This window comes from Tupaia chinensis, unplaced genomic scaffold (assembly GCF_000334495.1).
Source record: "Tupaia chinensis unplaced genomic scaffold, TupChi_1.0 Scaffold000276_2, whole genome shotgun sequence".
NCBI classification, from domain to species: Eukaryota; Metazoa; Chordata; class Mammalia; order Scandentia; family Tupaiidae; genus Tupaia; species Tupaia belangeri.
The window spans coordinates 834361-855189 of NW_006159759.1; the positions used below are offsets into that span (position 1 = coordinate 834361).

The window sequence follows — 20829 nt, forward strand, 5'->3', positions numbered from 1 at the left end:
ATCTCAGAGCAGCTAAGATTTTGAACTGTATTCTCCAATTCAACATTTTTAACTTAAAAAAAAAAAAAAGTGGAGTCACAATGACAGGGTATGCATTTAGCGGGCAAAGGGTGTCAAATGTCCTGCAGTGCCCAGAACACTACAGAGAATCATCCCTTTCATAAAAATTAGAGAATCCCAAATTTCTTTTCAATGTCAAATTTTATCAGGTTATCTGTTAATTTTTAGTCACCAACCGTTCTTTTTACCTAAAATACACTGTACCATCATCTTTTCCTTTCTATCCTAAGTAGTTAATTAACACACTCCACAATCAAGTACTGACTGACAATTTAGGATCACCAGGAAAGATTTGAAAGAGATGGTAAGAAAGACAAAAAAAACTCTCGTTTTTAAATGCATGGATGTCAAGAGAATTGTTTCAATAAAATTCAAATAATGAGACGCTGACATTTACTCTACTCCATTAATGAAGCTACAAATTTAGTTTTCAGTCTTCAGTGCTTTTTTTCCTCATTGCTGCCAGGACAGACTTTTGGGTATTTCTTACATATATCTGCATCAGAAGGAAAATATTAGTAATGACATCTATCAGAAATATTGGGTGATCTAAAGGGAAGAAGTTAATGAATGTCTCAATAGCTGAATTTTTAAAAATAATTATTTAATTCTATTTATCATTGTTATCTAAGTAGTTAATTAACACACTCCACAATCAAGTACTGACTGACAATTTAGGATCACCAGGAAAGATTTGAAAGAGATGGTAAGAAAGACAAAAAAAACTCTCGTTTTTAAATGCATGGATGTCAAGAGAATTGTTTCAATAAAATTCAAATAATGAGACGCTGACATTTACTCTACTCCATTAATGAAGCTACAAATTTAGTTTTCAGTCTTCAGTGCTTTTTTTCCTCATTGCTGCCAGGACAGACTTTTGGGTATTTCTTACATATATCTGCATCAGAAGGAAAATATTAGTAATGACATCTATCAGAAATATTGGGTGATCTAAAGGGAAGAAGTTAATGAATGTCTCAATAGCTGAATTTTTAAAAATAATTATTTAATTCTATTTATCATTGTTATTATTTTTTAATTTGCTACAGGGCACATGTGTAAGAGAGAGGGAATGAGAAAGCAAGATGCCAAGGTCCGGGACACGAACTGTAGTCAGTCATGTGGGAATCCGATGCCTCAAACACCACGCCACCTGCTGGCTTTCACTAGTTGAAATTTTTAATATATACTTAGTTGTTAATGCAAAATATTTAACCTTGAAAAGATGTGCTACATCAATTTTGGCTTTAGGGACTTATTTTAATAAATTATATATATGTATATATAAATATACACACACACGTATTTTACTTATTCTTTTTTTATTTTAAGAATTATATTATACACACATAGGTGTATGCGTGTACCTACGATAAATTTTGAGAAACACTGAAACAGAGGACCAAAATTAACAACTGAATTACCTTTGACATTTCCATGCAGAGTTTCTGTATACAGAATTCTAGTGAGGAATGAGAAGATAATTCTGTTTTTGCCACACTAGACTGTTCATTGCTTCCTTTAAGACTCCAAGACATAATTTTTCCCCTAAATACCTGGCTCCAGAATATTTTGTTTACACCCCAGATTTTTATATCAGTGGTGCCATCAGCACTTCTTTCCAAAAACACAGATGTTAACACTACTTCAATACATCTTTTTAATGTAAACAACAGGAACAATAAATGACATTACACAAATGACCTCTTCAATGACAAGTGTCTTAGGGTAGATTTGTTTTTTTCATTCTGAAGAACAGGAATCATAATTTCACTGTGTTTTCCTTTAACTGTACTGGAAAACATTCAAGTTATTCTATAATGTACAAGGCAATATTTAAGATTGAGATTCATGTTTACCAAGTACAAAATATCCAGGAAAAACGTCTCTTATATGTTTATATGAAATAGTTTAATGGCCTTCAAACTCAAGGATCTATTCTCTTTAACAAAAACATTTCTTTATATGGTTCCTTAAAAAAATGGGGGAAAGCCCTCTTTTTTCAAAGTTCAATAAATATCAGTGCATCCCTCTTACCATTGATATCACTTCCTGATTTGGTATAAATAACTAAGAAATTGTTTACAATATAAATATCAAAGATAGTTTTAAATGTTAAAGAACCAAAAAAAAGCAGAGTTAAAGAAACAACCGAAAATTTAAAAAGACTAATCCACAAAAAATTGCTATTTAATTTTCTTTTTTAAAAAATAATTATTTAACTTTATTTATTTATTTTTAAATTATTTAATTAATTTATTTTCCCCAGAGAGGGACAGAGAGGAAGAGAGGAAGAAAGGGAGAGAAGGAGAGAGAGAGACCAAGTGAGCGAGCGAGAGGACAAGTGAGAAAGCAAGCTGCCAGGTCTGGGACTCAAACAGCGGTCAGCCATGTGCGAGTCCAGTGCCCTTAACCACCATGCCACCTGCCAGCCCTGCTATTTTCAATTATTTAGATTTACTAACTTCAAGTGGCATGTGAAGGACTGATAATTATTTGAAATATAATTAGTCTACAGCATATCTCATAAAGAATGGGAATTAAAAGGAGGTGCTGTTTTTAATGGAGGTAATACTAGAAAGCTTACACAGATGTGTACCTTCCATCTAAAATGCCAAAGGACATGTCTACTTGATTTAAGCTAGATAAATAACTAGATAACTAGATAAATAACCTGAATATAGATTTAGAGAATAAAAGTAAGCAAACTTCCCACCATGAAAGCAAGCACCTACACAAGCACCATTTGCTTGTGTATGCACGGTTCGAAGGGTCAGAAAGAAAAGGACAGTTTATATTTCTTTGGCAGAGATAAAACATAATCCACTATATAGAACTTACAATTTCAAGGGAACTTCAAATCCAGCAGCTAACAGCTTGTCTCTATTTGCTGTCACTCCAGATCAGAGAAACCCACACGCTTTTTCTTTCCTGCCCCCCTTCAGTTACACTTGAGCTCTCTGACTGAAAAGGTCTGGAACGGATTAAAAGTCGGGCCACAAAATAAAATGCTTTGGCCTGCTGTCAAGCCTGTCTGGAATACACATACACAGTGGGCCCAAAAAGGGAAATTAAATGCACTAAGAATTTTATAAAATGTTTTTTGGCATATCTAATTTTATGTTTGTGTGTACATATGTGTTGCAAGTAGGAAGGGAGGAATTTTTTGTTTAGTACTTTCCCCCCACTTAAAGCAAAAGACCAACCAGTGTGTGAATCAACATGTCTACTTAAGCTCACAGCAAAGTCATTTTATTTCACTGTCTTAAATGAAAACACTTCCTTAAAAGAAACAGGAAAAAAAAAAAAAGAGAGAGAGAGAGAAAGGCGTTGTTCTAATTCCTGGATCCCTACAGTTAGTTAAGAGTTCATCATCGTCTTTCATAATCTCTTGCTGGGGGAAATAAATCCACAGAACCATTCTTTCCAATTTCCAAAATGTAGAAAGTTGAATTCATTTAAGATAATTTAAGGAAACGTGGCTGTTCCAGTTCCAGTCCACATAAATGGCAACTTTTATTAAATTTTCTACCTTACTTAGTTTCCTGTTTCAACCACAAGGGCTTATTCAAGTATTATACAGAACCTGAAGTTGCGAATTATTAACATGCCACATTACATTTCAATACCCAAACAGGTCCTGAGGCTCAAAAGCAAGCATTTAAGCCAAACCGGATATCTGTCAAAATGACAGCCTATGCCCTGACCCCACCTTTGACTTTACTTGAATAATAGGTTCAATCAGTCCATAGAACTGACCGGTCAATCAGTTTGGGGCAAACCCAAATTTCATTTTTTTTTTTTTTAAGGTATACAGAGGACACAAAAGAAATGTTCAGAAAGTCTCTAGCAGGAAAGCTATTTTACCCAACCAGGTCTGGATAGTTTTTCTTTTTCTTTTCCCCCCAGGGTTGTGTTTTGATGGCATTCACAGAGTTAATTCCTCTTTCCCGTAAGGGCCCCAAAGTTGTTGTTAGGTCAACCCCTGTAAAGCTTCAAAGTTCCGAGTCCCGCAGTCTGACCTACTCAGTGATCTGCACATTGTTTTCATTTAGCTGCATCTAGTCCAAGGCGAAAATTTCAAAACCACAATTATCTGCTCCTTTTTAGATTCATTTTCCATGGCTTTGAAAAAACATCTCAAAAACCCAATAGAAGAAACAAAAAATATGGGTAAAAAGGCAGTGAAGGACTTGTCTACCCTTCTCAAAATGTGCACTGGGAGGGGAGAATTCCCTTGAGTAAACAGTGATTTTATTCAGGTACTTTGGAAGGAAATATGGCTTGCTTTCTATTTCCTAAAAAAAAGAAGAAAAAAGGACCTTTACTTTAAGAAAAGGAGAGGGGAGAATGCTTTCATTGAGCCTTATCTAGAGTAACAGGTTTTTTAAACCCCCCCCAGGATGGTACTCATGGCTTTCAGAAGTTAAGCATAAGCAGATACCAGGTTGCTGATAAACGCTAGTATTCTGGCTTTGAGATACTGCCTGATGGCCTTACGACTATGGCAGCTAGAAAGATCATTTTAAACATCAGTGTCTCCCTCAAAATGTAACAGGAACAGCAATTCTGGTTGTTGAGCCACTGTATCCCCCCACCCCACTGTGAGAAGCCACGCCAAAAAAGCTGATTTCAACCTAAATTTTTCAAGTTTAAAAACGAGGTATAAAAATGGTACTGGGAAAAGTTGGGGAGGGGGGTAGACAGAGTCATTTTTTACTACAAAGCAATGCAATTTTATTTAAATGTCCTTTCCCAAATTCACATACAAAAAAGAGTAATCAAAAATATCTAAAAAGGTTTTGAGTTGAACCTTTACCAAAACGAGGGTCAAGCCTTGGGTCTAGCCAAGAGGTGGTCTTGTTCTTATGGTTTATATAGTAAATTTCTCCATCCTGAGTCATGGCTTGTTCCCATCCATCAGGAAGAGGACCTATAATACAGAAAAAAAAATCATGGTTGGTTTTTATTTGGTGCACCTAAAAAAAGTGGGAGGGGTGCTAATTTAAAAAGAAAACACATCTTGACATAAGACAATTCATTAAAACAGATTTAAGCCTGTGTTTAAATATGGAATTCTCTACTAAAAAGAAACCACCAGATAATAAAATCAATAGCCCCCAAAGACACAGATGAGAAAGGAAAAAGCCAGATTTTCAAAAAAGTCCTTTTGGAAGTCATGAAGCAAATCATTATTATTACTGTTAATACAAAATATGGAAGTACTACAGCTAAGGGACACCCTCCCCACCCCCCATCCAATCATGGCTGTGACAGTTAGGTTTCTAGGGGCTCCAAGGCTCTTTTTAATAAGGATACATACAAGTGTTTTTCAGAACATCTAAAGTATCATAAGCATTCTATTACGTAGAGTACACTAGCTAAGACTGCCAAGCTCCATTTACTTCTATTATTTATATGGCTGACTCACACTAAGAAAATTGTAATAGAGAAAATTATATTTAAAAACGAAACAGAACAAAACTTACCCCTGAACAGATCAGAAACTGCTAGCAGGTGAAGAATGTGGTTTGAAGTTTTAGTTTGTCAAAGAGTTGAAAGGGGACAGGCCAAGTGTGAAAACTGTTAGAAGGCAAATTTCATGGGGCCCAGCAGGTGGTATGGTGGTTAAGGTGCTGGACACTACCACAGAGCTGACCATAGTTCGGGTCCTGGACCAGGTGGCTTGCTTTCTCACTCACACTCAGCCCTCTGTATCTCTCTCTGGTCAAATTAAATGAATGAATGAATGAATAAAATTAAAATAATAATTCTTTTTTTTTTTTTAAAAAAAAAAGAAGGCAAATTTCTCAGGAAGAGGGAAAAGCCACTATTTTAAAGATGTGAAGTGAGGAAATAACATCTAGGAGGTAGTACTAAGGACAGTTAACTACAAGAACACGTTTCTATCTTTATGAGGGTAGAAAAGTGAGACAACTACTTTTGGGAGGTAACAGGAATGAAGCAGTACTATTATTCTAACGAGGAAACTGAAGCACAGCATGGTTAAGTCTGGTACAAGACCAGAAAGCTAGGGTCAGAGATGACACTCAAACCCAGGCAGGCTGATTCCTGACCCAATGATCTTTCTAACTATACTTCTTCTAATTCATAATTATACTTCTTTTCATTCAACTATACTTTTTTCTTTGCATTCAAGATCATGGATTTAAGTATGCCTCCTATACAAAAATGGAACAAGTCCCTTCTTTTTATATTGGCAGTACAAGCCAGCCTCATGGGTAATGCCAAATAAGGAAACTGGTTGAACTGACCACAACCCAGAATCTAAAGCCTTAATTGTAGGTCAGCTTCATCTGTATCAGGAACAGATCAACTCACTCCAGTACTGTCAAAGGCTATATAGCTACAGTGTACTGGCAAAATACTCTACTACTCAGGCAACGCACTATACTGCAGACGACACGGTGCTCAAGGTGCTGAACTCCAACCATGGTTCAAGTCACAGGCCCAGTAGCTTGCTTTCTCACTCCCCTCCTGCCCGCCACCTGCCACCTGCTCCCCGGCCCCATCTCTGTCTCTTTCTGGTAAGCACACGTGCCTTACAGCAAACTAAATAATAATAAATAAAATTAAACAGATCAATACTTTAAAAAGTATACTACTCTGATGAGGCAAAACCATGTTAGGAAATGCAGACGTGGAATTGCAGTGTTCGCTATGTCTAAAGTTCATAGGGGTTAAGGGCCCCTTTAGTTCCAAATATGGAGCTCTACACAATGCTAACCCTGTCCACAATTAGAATGTGCCACAGGCATCCCAACTCAAAGGTGAATGGGAGGCAAAATTGTTCAACAGATACAAATCAAGTTATTTTCTCACTAGCTTTCACTATCACTTCAGGCTCTATTTCAGCACCAGGAAGACACCAAAGCTGAATGCTAAACTACTTTCTTTTTTTTGAGAGGTTTTCGTCATAGGGCACATGCGCTCGCCAGAAAGACAGAGACAGAAAGCGAGAAATCACCCCCAGGGGGGATGGCCACGCAATCCCTTCTCCTCTTGGGATATTGGGCACGCACGCACATGTGCCCGGCGTGAGTTTAAGCCACCGGGTCTCGGACTTGAACCACGGTCGACTACATGGGAGTCCAGCAACATAGCCATTACGCTAACTGCTGGTCCCGCTAAACTACTTTTAATTGTGAAGAGGACTCATCTGTAAAATGCTTCTGAAAACAAAGGAACTTATGTGTGAAAATTCAAAGCTCCTAAATACAGCAGATGAGTATATGTGGTGTTGGACAAGTCAACAGCAGTCAACCAATTCCTTTGTCAGCCTCAACTCAACAATCCCAAAAGATCTCAATATAGCCTTCAAGCCCGCTTGTATACATGAATCTCAAATCTTTTATTTATTTTTTTTCTTTTCTTTTTCACTTCTATGATTAAGAGAGATTGAGAGGGGCCAGCAGGTGGTATGGTGGTTAAGGCGCTGGTCTCCCACCTGATTCACCATAGTTTGAACCCTGGACCAGGTGCCATGTGCACTCTCACTCTCTCTCTGGCAAGTCTGTGCGCCTTACAGCAAATTAGATGATGATGATGATAAATAAATAGTTCTTAAATTTAAAAAAAAAAGAAGAAGAAGAAAAAGGTTCCAGCAGTGGGCATAATGGCTATGTCTCTGGACTCCCATGTAGTCAACTGCAGTTTAAGTCCCGGATCCAGTGGCTTAAACTCACACCGGGTGAGTGTGCGTGTGTGCCCAAGATCCCGAGAGGAGAATGGAGGAGAAGGGATTGCAGTGTGGCCATCCCCCTGGTGGGTGATTTCTTGCTTTCTGTCTGTCTCTGTCTTTCTGGCAAGCTCATGAGCCCTATAGCAAAAACCTCTCAGGAAAGGAAAGGAAAAAGGAAAAAGAAAGGAAAGGAAAGGAAAAGAAAAAGAAAAAGAGACTGAGAAGACCAGTGACCTAGTGGTCAAGGGAGCCAAATCCCACACTGCCCACGGTATGGCTGGAATCCCAGATCTGGCTGCTTAGAAAACATGCAAGGCACGTGTGTATATCCGGAAATCTCGACAGGATGGAGAAACAGAAGGGACTGAGGTGTGACCACAACCCATGAAAAGGTGCTTTCTCTCTTTCTCCTCCCACTCCATCTATCTGGCTGGTACACAATCTGTGACCTGCCCCCCCCCCACACCCCCCAAAGGCAAGTCAGAAGGTGGTGTGATGCTCAAGGTGCTGGATTCCCACATAGCTGACTGCAGTGTGAGCCCCAGTCCTGACAGTTTAAAAATCACACCAGTGTGTGTGTGTGTGTGTGTGTGTGTGTGTGTGTGTGTGCCCAGAATCCCGAGAGGATAATGGAGAAGGGACTGCAGTGTGGCTATTCACCTGGGGGATCGTTTCTCACTTTTCCTCTTTCTGTCTCTCACCAACGAACACACAAGTCCTATGGCAAAAACCTTAAAAGAGAGAGAGAGAGAGCGCGTGCACGCACCCTGGGATCTATCACAATCTATCCACAGCTCCAGACAGCCTCAGAGCATGAGCAAATGGTGCCCAGCGTACACAGGAAGGTCTCCAGATAAGAACCAGAAACCCCAGCATGTGGGCCAGCCTCTCGGAGTATGTTTTTAACAACATGATACCATCTAGTCTGCATGTCCTCCCCTCCCCCTCTTTTTTAAACGGCATCACTCTCCTGTTAGAAACATGAAAGGTATCAGGGCTGGCAGGTGGCACAGTGGTTAAGGGTGCTGGACTCCCACATGGCCAACTGTGGTTTGAGTCTCAGCCTGGTAGCTTACTTTCTCACTTTCCCTCTCTCTCGTTCTCACTCTGTCCTTCTATGGTCAAATTAAAATAAATAAAGTTAAATTAAAAAAAAATAATGATGACGATTAAAAAAAAAACCAAAAAACCATGAGCAGTTTCTTGGATATAAACCTTCCCTACCTGCTCTACCCACTCAATCCAATAGAGCCCAGTTACACTGTCTGCTTGCTATGCCCCAGTCCATCCCTACAAACCCAGCAATCAATACTTGCCAGCTCAGCTTAACTACCACAGTTTCTTTCCTTAGTGACTGACTTCTCGTGTCTCTTCACTCCACTGTCTAACAGCCACCAGGGTTCTCTTCTTACAAAGAATTCCTAACCTGGGGCCAGCAGGTGGTGTGGTGGTTAAGGCGCTGGACTCCCACATGGTTAACCAAGGTTCAAGTCCCAGATCTGGCGACTTGAAAACCACACAGGGTGCATGTATGCACATGCTCAAAATCTCAAGAGGAGAATGGAGTAGGGCTGTCGCATGGTCATCTCATTTTCTCTGTCTCTGTCTGTCTCCCTCTCTCTCTCTCTCTAGTAAGCGTATGTGCCCTATGGCAAAAATTCTAAAGAAAAAAAGACTTCCCAATCAACCTTTATACGTCATTCTTGACATATGAGAAATAGTTTTGGGGGCTATTCCCTTAACCCTTCTGGTTAAAGAGACTGGATTCCACAAGCCTAACACGCAGTCCCAAGCCAGAGGCCTGAAAAACAACACACTGAGTGCCATGAGCCATTCTTGCCCAAAATCCCCTAAGGAGAGAGAAATGGAAGAAAAGGAATCCCGGTGTGCCTATGCCCGATGGGGAGTGCTTCCTTACTTTCCACAGAATGGGCAAGTGCATAAGCCCTTGGGTAAAAATTAAACAACAAAAGAACCAGTGAGTGAGGGCATCCTACAGTAGAAACTAAAAAAAGTTAATTAAAAGAAGCTTAAAATCATATAGTTCATGTACATTTTCAACTAATATGTTTTTAAACAGAATATAAATGACACATCATTAGTCCAGTGCTTTTTGTTCCTTAAGCTTTTTGTTCATAATGTATTGATTTTTCCAATTAAACAATTTTTAAAGATTTATTTAATTTTATTTGTTATTATTATTTATCTTTTAATTACACCAGAGGGAAATAGAGAGCAAGAGAGAGAAAAAGCACGCAGCCAGGTCTGGGACTCAAACCACAGTCAGCTATGTAGGAGTCCAGTACCTTAATGACAAGCTGGCCCCATTTAAACCTTTAAAAAAAAAAGAGAGAGAGAGAGAGAAAGAGATTTTTGCTATATGGTGTGTGCACTCACCAGAGAGACAGAGAAGGCAAGAAATCGCTTGGGGGAGTGGTGGGGGGATGGCCATGTACTATCCCTTCTCTTCCATTTTCCTCCTGGGATTTTGGGCTAGCAGGCACTCGTGCTGGGCCTGAGTAACAAGCCACCAGGGGTCTGGGACTCCAATTGTGGTGGGCAGTGTGGATTCAGGCAATCATAAGAATGATGCCTTTAGGAGAGAAAAAAAAAAATCAAACAAAGAAATCTGGGTCAGCCCATGGCCTGGTGGTTGAGGTGGCTGGATCCCACATGGCTGACTGCAAAGTTCGAGTCCCAGACCCCACAGCTTAAAAATCACGCTGGATGTGTATGCGTACATGCCCCAAATCCCAAAAGGAGGGAAAAATGAGCAGAATGGACTGGTGACTATTCCCTGTGGGAGGTGCTCTCTCTCTCTCTCCAGTGAACACATATACCACTGACAAATTAAAGAAACAAAAACAAAACTTTAATGGCAGAAGTTGTTAGTATGGAGTAGAGACAACATTTGGCTCTTGTTTGTCCCATACTGACCAGGTAGATATGAGCAGTAGGAGTGTGGAGGAAGTAAGAAAAACCGATGTGACAAACAAGAATTACTGGGTCACTGGGAAAGACAAAACGTTCTTTTCTATGTTTTTCTATGCAAAAGTGTGTCATGACTTTTCCGAGGACCCAATATTACTGACCACTGGACCAATAGACAGTGTAATGGTTATGTTGCTGGGCTCCCACATAGTTGACCACAGTTCGAGTCCTGGACCCAATGACTTAAAAACTCACTCCAGGTGTGTGTGCATGTGTGCGCATGGCTAAGATCCCAACAGGAAAACGGAGGAAAAGGGATTGCGGTATGGCCACCCCCACTCCACCACCACCCCCCCCGCAAAAATCTGGGCCCAAGTTTCTTTGATCTTTTTTCTCACTTCCTGTCTCTCTGGCAAGTGTACATGCTCTACAGCAAAAATCTCTCTTAAAAAAAAAATTACTGGCCACTTAGCTTCAAACCATTTTTAGTTAACTGCTCTTCACTTTTTCCAAGGAAATGAACAGCCCCTTTAACATGCTGACATAATTATTTTTAAACACTTTTCTATTTTTAGAATTTTTTTTAGGGACCAGCAGTTGGCATAATGGCTGTGTCACTGGACTCCCATGTAGTTGACCCCAGTTCAAATCCTGAGCCCAGTGGCTTCAACTCATGCCAGGCGCATCTCCGTGTGTGACCAAGATCCCAAGAAGAGAACGGAGAAGAAGGGATTGCGGCGTGGCCATTCCCCCTGGGGGAGTGATTTCTCGCTTTTTGTCTCTGTCACTGTCTTTCTGGTGAGCACATGCGCCCTATAGTAAAAACCTCTCCCCCACAAAAAAAGAATTATTTAACTTTATTTATTTATTTGACCAAAGAGGCACAGAACGAGCGCAAGAGAGAAAGTGAGAAAGCAAGCTGCCAGGTCCGGGACTCAAACTGCAGTCAGCCATGTGGAAGTCCAGTGCCCTTAACCACCACATCACCTGCTGGCCCCCAGAATATTTTCTGTGCACCTATATCACAGTCTTTACTGTACAGTATTACTTCATTGTATGTTTTTTCTTCCCGAATAGACTGAAATTCCTTAACACAGGAGTATATATTATGTGTTTTACCACTGTTCCACTTAGAAAGAATAAATGTTGGGATCCGCAGACAGAGTAAGGGTTACATCACTGGACTGCCATGCAGTTGACCACGGTTAGAATCCTGAACCTGGGGACTTGAAACTCACGCCAGGTTGAGTGTGCATGAGTGCCCAAAATCCCGAGAAGAGAATGTAGGAGAAGGGACTGTGATGTGGTCATCTCCTCTAGGGGTGATTTCTTGCTGTCTCTTTCTGTCTCTCCAGCAAGCATATGCACCCTATAGCAAAACATTCTCTTAGGAAAAAAAAAAAAAAAAAGAAGTGTTATGTAAAATGAATGTAATCAAAATTAAATGAAATTGAGACCTGCAGTTAGCATAATGGCTATGTTGTTAAAGTCACGTTGGGCGTGTGTGTGCGTGCCCAAAATCCCAAGAGGAAAATGGAGAAGGGACTGAGGCATGGCCATGCCCCCAGGGGGTGATTTCTCACTTTCTGTCTTTCTGGTGAGGGATAGTGCCCTATAGCAAAAACTTTAAAAAAAAAAAATAAAAAGAAAGAAAGAAATTAAAATCCTTTATGTTTGTGAAATAAAATACTGTTTCATTCTTTCTATTTAAGTTCAACTTCCCCATTATTCTGATGCCACCTAAGCAGAAGGCCAGGAATGTAACAAAACCCTTCCCTTCAGCAAGTATTCATTGAGCTCCTACTACACTGAGGCACACTCCAGTCCCAGAAGATACAGTAATAAACAAGAGAGTTGCAGTTTCATGAAACTTACATTATAACCAGGAGAAAAAAAAATTGATATGTGCAGTATACAATGTTGGCTAAATAATACCTGCAATTTTAAAAAAGGGAATAAAGCAGCATGAATGTAGGGAGAAAACAATCTTTCATAAATGCAGATAAAGGAGGGGAAAATGCAGAGAAGGTGATTTTTAAGTTTAGACCTGAATGCAATCCAAGTCCACACAGGTGTTCATCTGGGCCATAAGCGAAGACGCTAGTTTATGTGGTTGGAATAGAACAGGCAAGGAACAGCTCCAGTGGTTGTTTAGTTCTTATGATCAAGAGTCAGCCAGAAAACCTTTCATCATTTCAACCAGTAAAAGATCATACTTAAAGGGGATTATCGTTACCTATGGGTATGACCAATTCTCCAAACTCACGAACGACCTCTACCGACAAGTCAGAACGGACCATAAACATTTTCATCCTGTAGACAGAATTCTGACTATATTTTCTATTTCCCCCAAATCCTTTCCAGAGGGCCTAGAGAGTCATGACCACAAACATTAACAGACCACTTTGAACCCACTGGATACCAAGATTCTTTCTACATCCTGCCCCTAACTTAGTATTACAGTTTCTTTGTAATGTATACTAAACCTTCTAATCACCATTACTAAAGTACATTCCTTTCTAATCTCAACAACCTTCCTTTTCCAATCACCACCCTAAAAACTACAAAACCCACTTATAACCTACAAGTCCTTCCCCAGCACATGTCTCACCTTTTTGTTATTACCCTGAAGGAAAAACATATTTTGCCTCCTCTCTGGGCCTAGGTCACTCAAATATGTACTTCAACATAAACCACATTATTATTTTTACAGAGTTGGTTATTTCTGTCGACAGTCTCAATTCCTTTTACACTTTCACGTACTCTAAAGCTCAGTCCTTAGACATGGAAAAGCTGTGGAAGTTTTTCAAGGTCGGGTTATCATGACTGACTACCACAGCAAAAAGCCTTTTGAAAAAGATTTAAAATATTGTGAAGGAAGGAAGAGGCCAGAGAGAAATACGAATTAGGAAAAGCAAAAGAGAGTAGAAGGCTATAAAGTAATTCATAAATGAGAATTATTTATCCTAGAGGAAAATAAAATTATCTAGCATTTACTATTACTGCTTGATTCATAATTTATCTACCATAGCAAATACTAACTTCCTGCAATATTTCAAAAACAATAAAATACTCCACATCATAATACGAAAGGTGACTCAGTATCAACCTCCTGCTCTTGCCTCAAGATCCTCTTACATTGGTAATGACTAACTAAAACCATGTGCAATGTCTGATCAAACAAGAAAGTCTTGATTAATTAATTATGCCATGTTCGACCTCTCTGTACTACCTGCCCCACAAATCAGGAATAAAGAAGGCAACCAGGACACTGAAAGTTTACTAAACACACCCTGATAAGCGGTGGGTGGTTCAAAGTACAGGAGTTAACAAAAAAAAAGTAGTTTCCTTAGAAAATAAGAGTAGCAGCTGGAAAAATATATTCAGTGGCCTTTGAAAGGAATCTTATTCTACAATTCTGACCAATTTCATGCGTCAAATTCTGGTCTCTTATTTAGGAGCCATAAACCATTCTTACCATATGCAGAGCACTAAGTTCTCTGCAAGCAAATACTAACTCATTATGATATGAGCACTATTATCATCTCCATTTTACAGAGGAGGAAAATAAGGCAAAGAAAAGTTAGTTTAACCAAAGTCACCCAATCTAAGGTAGTAAATGGCAGAGCTGAGAGTCACACCTTGGCAGAGTGGCTCTCCAGAACTCGCGTTCTCAGGTAAGACAAATAACAACCTAAAGGTGTTTTCTTAAATTTTCTTGTCCTGGAACTTTCATGAAATCCCGCCGCTTCAATCATATTCATGTAGATAACTCCCACCACACCTTTACTGCCTCTCACGTCACAAAATGTGTCTAAAAACATCCTTTGCACTTACCTCTCAAATAAATGTACATATCTGCATTTCCACTACAAGTTTTAGCAGTAGCTTCTAGATTATTCGAACTCAATTCCAACACTTCACGGTACCATAAAAATCATCCTCCTCAGCTCTGAGGAAGCAGCTGACTTGGGGCTACCTGACACTCACTGGGGACATTCTCGAATCTTTAGTGAGGTATCTGCTATCAGCAGGCACTGCGTAAGTGCCACTTCGGTACCGCAGGCTCCATCTATTCCTCCATTATCTTTTCTCACTCCTCCTCACTCAGTCTTCTTTTAGTTCCCCCAAACCTCTCCTCCTGTATCCTCTCCAGGACTTTCGCACATGCAGTTACTCTCTGTAGGAACTCCCCACCAGTCTCTCTGTTCAACTCCTACTCATCCCACACCAATTTGATTATCACTTCCTCCAGGTGACTTCACCAAGTACAGCTTCCTCTATTAAATCAGGTGCTCTCTTACGTAAGATGATTCCACCACTTCAGTAATTTAGTAATCTATACAAGCCAGGCCTCCCAGCTGCCTGGCTTTTTCACGCCTGTCTTTCCAGTATGTTCCCAGCAGTGTTGTGCATTTTCCACTTCCACAGATGTTCTCAATGCTCCTCCAGCCCCATCCCCAGCTTGTCTCCTCCAAATAACCTCCACTGTTTTTAGCACACTGGAATTCTATTATATTCTATCCTTAGGACATAGCTATGTGAAGCTTTTCTAATTTTGTTTGCCTATTAAGATTCTTCTCCAGCAATGAACTGAAATTACACGGGGACCAGCAGATGCCATAATGGTTACATCACTGACTCCCAGTAGTTGAGGGCAGTTTGAGTCCCAAACCCGGCAGCTTAAAACTTATGCTGGATCTGTGTCCATGCATGCCCAAGATGGGTCTGTGTGCATGCGTGCCCAAAATCCCAAGAGGAGAATAAAGGAAAAGGGACTGCAGTGTGGCCATACCCACTGGGGGGTTAGGGGTGATTTCTCACTTTGTTAGGCACACAGGCATGCCAGGTCCAGGACTTAAACCATGTACTTGGCCATGTGGGATCCAGTGCCTTAACCATCAATCCACCTGGCTGGCTCAACATATCTTTTTAGTCACTCTTTTATACTGAGTTTAACTACAAGCCATGTGATATTATGAAAGAGTTTATCATTCTGTTGTCGAATACAGAAAAGTGGTTACCACTGGACACCCACAGGGCCAACTGTGGTTCAAGTCCTGTATCTGGTGGCTTGAAATTCATGCTGGGTGTATGTGAATGCATGCTCAAAATCCAGGAGGAGAATGGAGGAGAAAGGACTGTAGTGTGGCCATCCCCTTGGGGGGTGATTTCTCACTTTCCTTCTCTCTCTCTGGAGAGCCCACCACCCTATAGCAAAAACCTTAAAACAAATAACAAAAAGAGTTCTCCTTTCTAATTATTTTTTAATCACCAGAGAGCATATGTGTGCATTCGCATGAGAAAAACAGTATGACCCCATCTCTGGCAATGGGGTGTGGTCAAATCACAATCCTTTTTTCCTCCATTTCTCTATCCCTTGGGATTCTGGGCATTCATGTGCTTACATGCCCAGTGTGTTCTTCAAGCTCCTGGGCTGGGATTTAAACCATGGTCAACCATGAGTGATCTGACTCCCAAGGATCAGTACTTAACCACTGCACTACACGAGTGCCCTGTCCATTTTATATATGAATGAGCATGTACGGTTGGTAAGGACAAAGATAGCAACATATCATTAGGAACTATCATCAAAATAGTTTGTGATACTTTAGTCTGTATATTTGTATAGACTCATGATTTTCAAAACATACAATAACTAAAACATTTTCACCTCTGGCATTTCTGCAATTTTGTTTACAAAGGATTCTTTAAAAAAATTTTTAAATTTAAATTTATTTATGCATCTATTTATTTATTTTATTTGGCCAGAGAGGGACAGAATGAGAGAGAAAAAAAGAGAGAGAAAGTGAGAAACCAAGCCGTCAGGTCCGGGACTTGAACCACGGTTGGCCAGGTGGGAGTCCAGCATCCTTAACCACCACGCCACCTGCCAACCCCTACCAAGGGATTCTTTATAAATATTTGAAATATATATACCTCACTGTGTAAGCCCTTAACAATCCCTAATAAATTTTTGGCTATACTACCAAAATTTTTAGATAGACACAAAGGGAAAAAAGTTGTCAAATACAAATTTGAGAACTTTTACATATTATTATCACTAACTTTAACTGTGGCTTCAGTAAGTCAAAAATGGAATAATAAATGCACTTACTGAAAAAAAGGTAATTTTAAAATTAAGCTTTGGAAAAAGAAGTTTTTCCCCCTAGCTTCCAGAGTAATGCTGTAGTTTTATTCTTAGGGTAAGAATCGACCTTAAGTGTGCAGCTGTAAGTCAACAGCTCAGACTCTACCATTTTTGTGTATAAGCCTAGAACTAAAAACTAAAATTAAGGGGCCAACAGGTGGCATGGTGGTTAAGGAGCTGGACTCCCACATGGCTGATCATGGTTTGAGTCCCATTCTCACCTCTTCTCTCTGTCTCTCTGATGAGCATAGTGCCCTGCAGCAAATTAAAACATAATAATAACTAACAAAATTAAGTAACTAATTTGAATACAAACGTACTAGCGAAAATCTGCTCCAGACAAATACAAGACTGGTAGGAAGCCCATTTCTTGTTTCTTTCCTCTCCTGAGTTCAGGTATTCACCTATCTTATACAGGAAGTTAGAAGAGTCTTCAGCTAACACCTAGAACATGCTGATGAGCCTGAACTCCTTTGAGATGGCTATAGGCAGAATGGTAGAGTAATAAACCCTGGACCAAATGTTTAAAGCTTAGGTAGCATACTAGCACTGTTACCCACATTTCTACTCGCTGGCACACAGCGCCCCAACCACTGTGTGCATACCCCCAATAGCAGAGGCTTCCCTGCACCTTCTTCATTTTCCTGCTGCCTTCTCTTTTTCTATAGGGCATGTGCACTTGCCAGAGAGACAGAGAGACCAGAGACAGAAAGTGAGACATCCCCCCGACCCCCGCTGGGGGGATGGCTACACTGCAATCCCTTTTCCTCCCTTCTCCTTTCAGGATTTTGGACACGCATGCACACACACCCAGAGTTACTTTTAAGTTGCCAGGTCTGGGACTTGAACCAGGGTTGACTATGTGGGAGTCCAGTGACATAAACACTATGCCATCTGCTGGTCTCAGTATCTAGGCTCTTGCAAGTAGAGAGCTTGATATTTTGTCTTTGTAGCCCCAGGACCTGCCATCAACAAAGACAACCATTAGCATCGACAAAGACAACCAAAGTTCGGCGAGCCAAAATGATTAAGAATTCTTTCAGAGGGCACCAGCAGGTGTGTGGTGGTTGAGGCACTGGACATTCCCAGATGGCTAGCCATGGTTTGAGTCCTGGACCTGGTGGCTCGCTTTCTCACTCTCCCCCACCACCTCTGTCTGTCTGTCTCTCTCTCATGAATAAATAAAATTAAGTAAATAATCCTTTAAAAAAAGGTTTTCCCCCAGAATAAGGCCCAAACTACTTTCTCAGTTTATCATACAAAGGCCTCCTGAGGATCTCCTCAGTCTCACCTCACAGTCACTCTACCACTAGTTACACGGTACCAGGAGTTGCAAGCCTCAGTAATCACTCATACATGGCTTTTTGTCGCATTCTCTTTTCTTCATTAAACTTAACTTCCACTCAACTACTAGCTCTCAAGCCCACCACTTCTACCACCATCACTGTGTTCATCCTTTCTGGGTTTTTGAAACTGCCCCCAAACTAATCTCCCGACTTTCAAACTCCTCTGTTCAAAACCTCCAAGGACCTGCGTAGCGTGGATTCCTTGCTACCTTTCCATAAACCTGCTCCCGCTGCAGTAGCCTCCATGCCCTTCCCCCAAAACACCTCAGGACCTCTGAATTTGCTGTTATGCTACACATAGAATATTTCTCCCCATTTTCCAAGACATACACATGGCACTCACCCCTCAGTTCATTCAGGTCTCTTCTTAAATTACAGAGCCCTGCACCACCCACAGCCAATCACTCTACTCTATTGCTGGCTTATTTTGCTTCTTCCCACTTGGAACCATCTGACACGTTGTTTCTATTTTGTGTTCTCACAGTTTAGAACAGTGCCTGGCACACACTAAATATCCAATACTAGTTGAGGGAATGAAGTACCTCTGCCTTGTTAAAGTAGTCTTCTACATGCTACCTCCCCACTTCTGACTCATGTGTTCCTCTCCTCTACGTCTCAGTGCGCAGTACACACATCTGCTGTAACACTTACTGCTATCCATATATGGAACAAGTCTGTCTCGCTCGACAATCTCAGTAGCTATTCACAGTGCCTGCAACAGAGGAAGGCATCTAATGTTTGTACAACAAATAATTTAAGAAAGGAAAAAATACAACTATCTTATGGTAAAATTGTAAGACTTCAAAATCATTTTCCAGTTTGCCATGTTTCAGGTGAATAAACTTCCTAGAGGTGGTCAAGGATAAGCCCAGAGAACTATCTAACATGCAACTTTTCAGGTTTTCTTTAGTGCAACTTGAGTCTTTTAGATTTTAATTTAAGCAAGACAGCTTTGTGTTTAGGTAAGTTTATTTGTAAAAAGATTAGGTTCATCTTTTTTTTTTTTTTTTTTTGGAGAGGTTTTTGCTATAGGGTGCGTACGCTTGCCAGACAGACAGAGAGACAGAAAGCAGGAAATCACCCCCCAGGGGGGATGGCCACGCCGCAATCCCTTCTCCTCCATTCTCCTCTCGGGATCTTGGGTACGCACGCACACGCGCCCGGCGTGAGTTTAAGCCACCGGGTCCGGAACTCGAACCACGGTCGACTACGTGGGAGTCCAGCGACATAGCCATTACGCTAACTGATGGTCCAAAAAAAAGATTAGGTTCTTGTAAAGTTTTAATGATGCCAGACAAAACAAATGCCAAAACAAAATACTTCAGACTGCTCAAATAAAAAAACCATCTTATGTTATAATTTTAACATAGAGAAAGTTTTACTACCCCTGTACCTTATATCATTAAGAAAATATTACTTTGGAAAACTGTTGTTGCAAAATTTATTCCATTTCACTTGTGCTGTCTATATATGGTAGTCTATGGGTATCATTTGAAAAGAATTAGCATCTTTATCTTTCACACAAATATTCCTCTGATGAGTCATAAAATTATTGTAGCAATAGAGTAACCAGAAGGATTTAGAAATCAGTGAGAAAGATAAAGATAATATTCCAATGCTTATCAAAAGAAGAAATAAAACAGGCATTTGATAGCTCTTAAATGTAAATATTTTCTCACTCTCTCTAATCCAAAGATGATTAGGGTTTCCAAAAATCTACAAATATATCACTAAAGAAAAGCTGAACATGAACACTTCTATTTAATAACCCATTTTATTGACAGGTAGTGGCACTAATAACTTATGCATCTAAAAATTTCTTCTTATATTCTTTAATACTATCTTACTCTCCTAAATTAGTCTACTGGATAAGATAACAAAAGTTTCTATCATTTTCTTTTTATTAAGTTTAGTATTTACACTAAGATCTTAGTAACTTTCAGAACCCAAATGAACTTGACTTTCCAAAATGAATACTTCAAAGGCTTCTATTAATATTTGTTATTTGTGTTCTAAGTTCAGGTCAAGAAAACTCAACAATCTAAAAGTTCCTATATATTTTCTCTTGCTTTAGATGATAAACTCTAAATTAAAGCTAAGTGGAGAGGAAAGAATAACTTTATTTGAAACAATCAATCATATGAACACAGTACCCTGCAATGCAACTGAGATTTAGGTCATTACTTTGGATATTATTAGTCTGAAATCGGGCCAGCCTGTGGCGTGGTGGTTAAGGAGCCTGATTCTACCTGACTGAGTAGACTGAGTTTGCAGTTTGAGTCCCAGACCTAGAGGCTGGAAAAACACAAGAGTGCCTGTGCCCCAAATCCCAAGACAAGAACGGAGAAGAGACTATCAATGTGGCTATTCCCCCTGGGGATGGGGGTTGTGCTTTCTTCACTTTTTCTCATTCCCCAGTGAGTACACTTGCCCTGTGGTAAAATTGTTTTTAAAGAAAGATGATAAATATTTTGAAATATAACACAAAAGAATACTCATCTAGGCTGGCCCTGTGGTCTACTGGTTAGGGGAGTCACATACCAAATGGATCAACCACTGTTTGAATCCCGTCCCTGAAGGTTTAAAAAACACATAAGGGCATATGGTCTTTTCTTAATTTATCTGAATTTCCTTAGGGA

At 40.0% G+C, this 20829-nt stretch overlaps 1 protein-coding gene across 1 annotated transcript in view; it reads right to left on the reverse strand.

Annotated features, from left to right (window-relative positions):
• Positions 1-20829, reverse strand: part of YAP1 (Yes1 associated transcriptional regulator) — a gene marked incomplete at its 5' end in the record, with an annotated part of 147454 nt that overhangs the window by 54791 nt on the left and 71834 nt on the right. Inside the window, 1 exon segment of the mRNA XM_014588429.2 lies at positions 4880-4993. Within this exon segment, the coding sequence (XP_014443915.1) occupies positions 4880-4993 (114 nt within the window).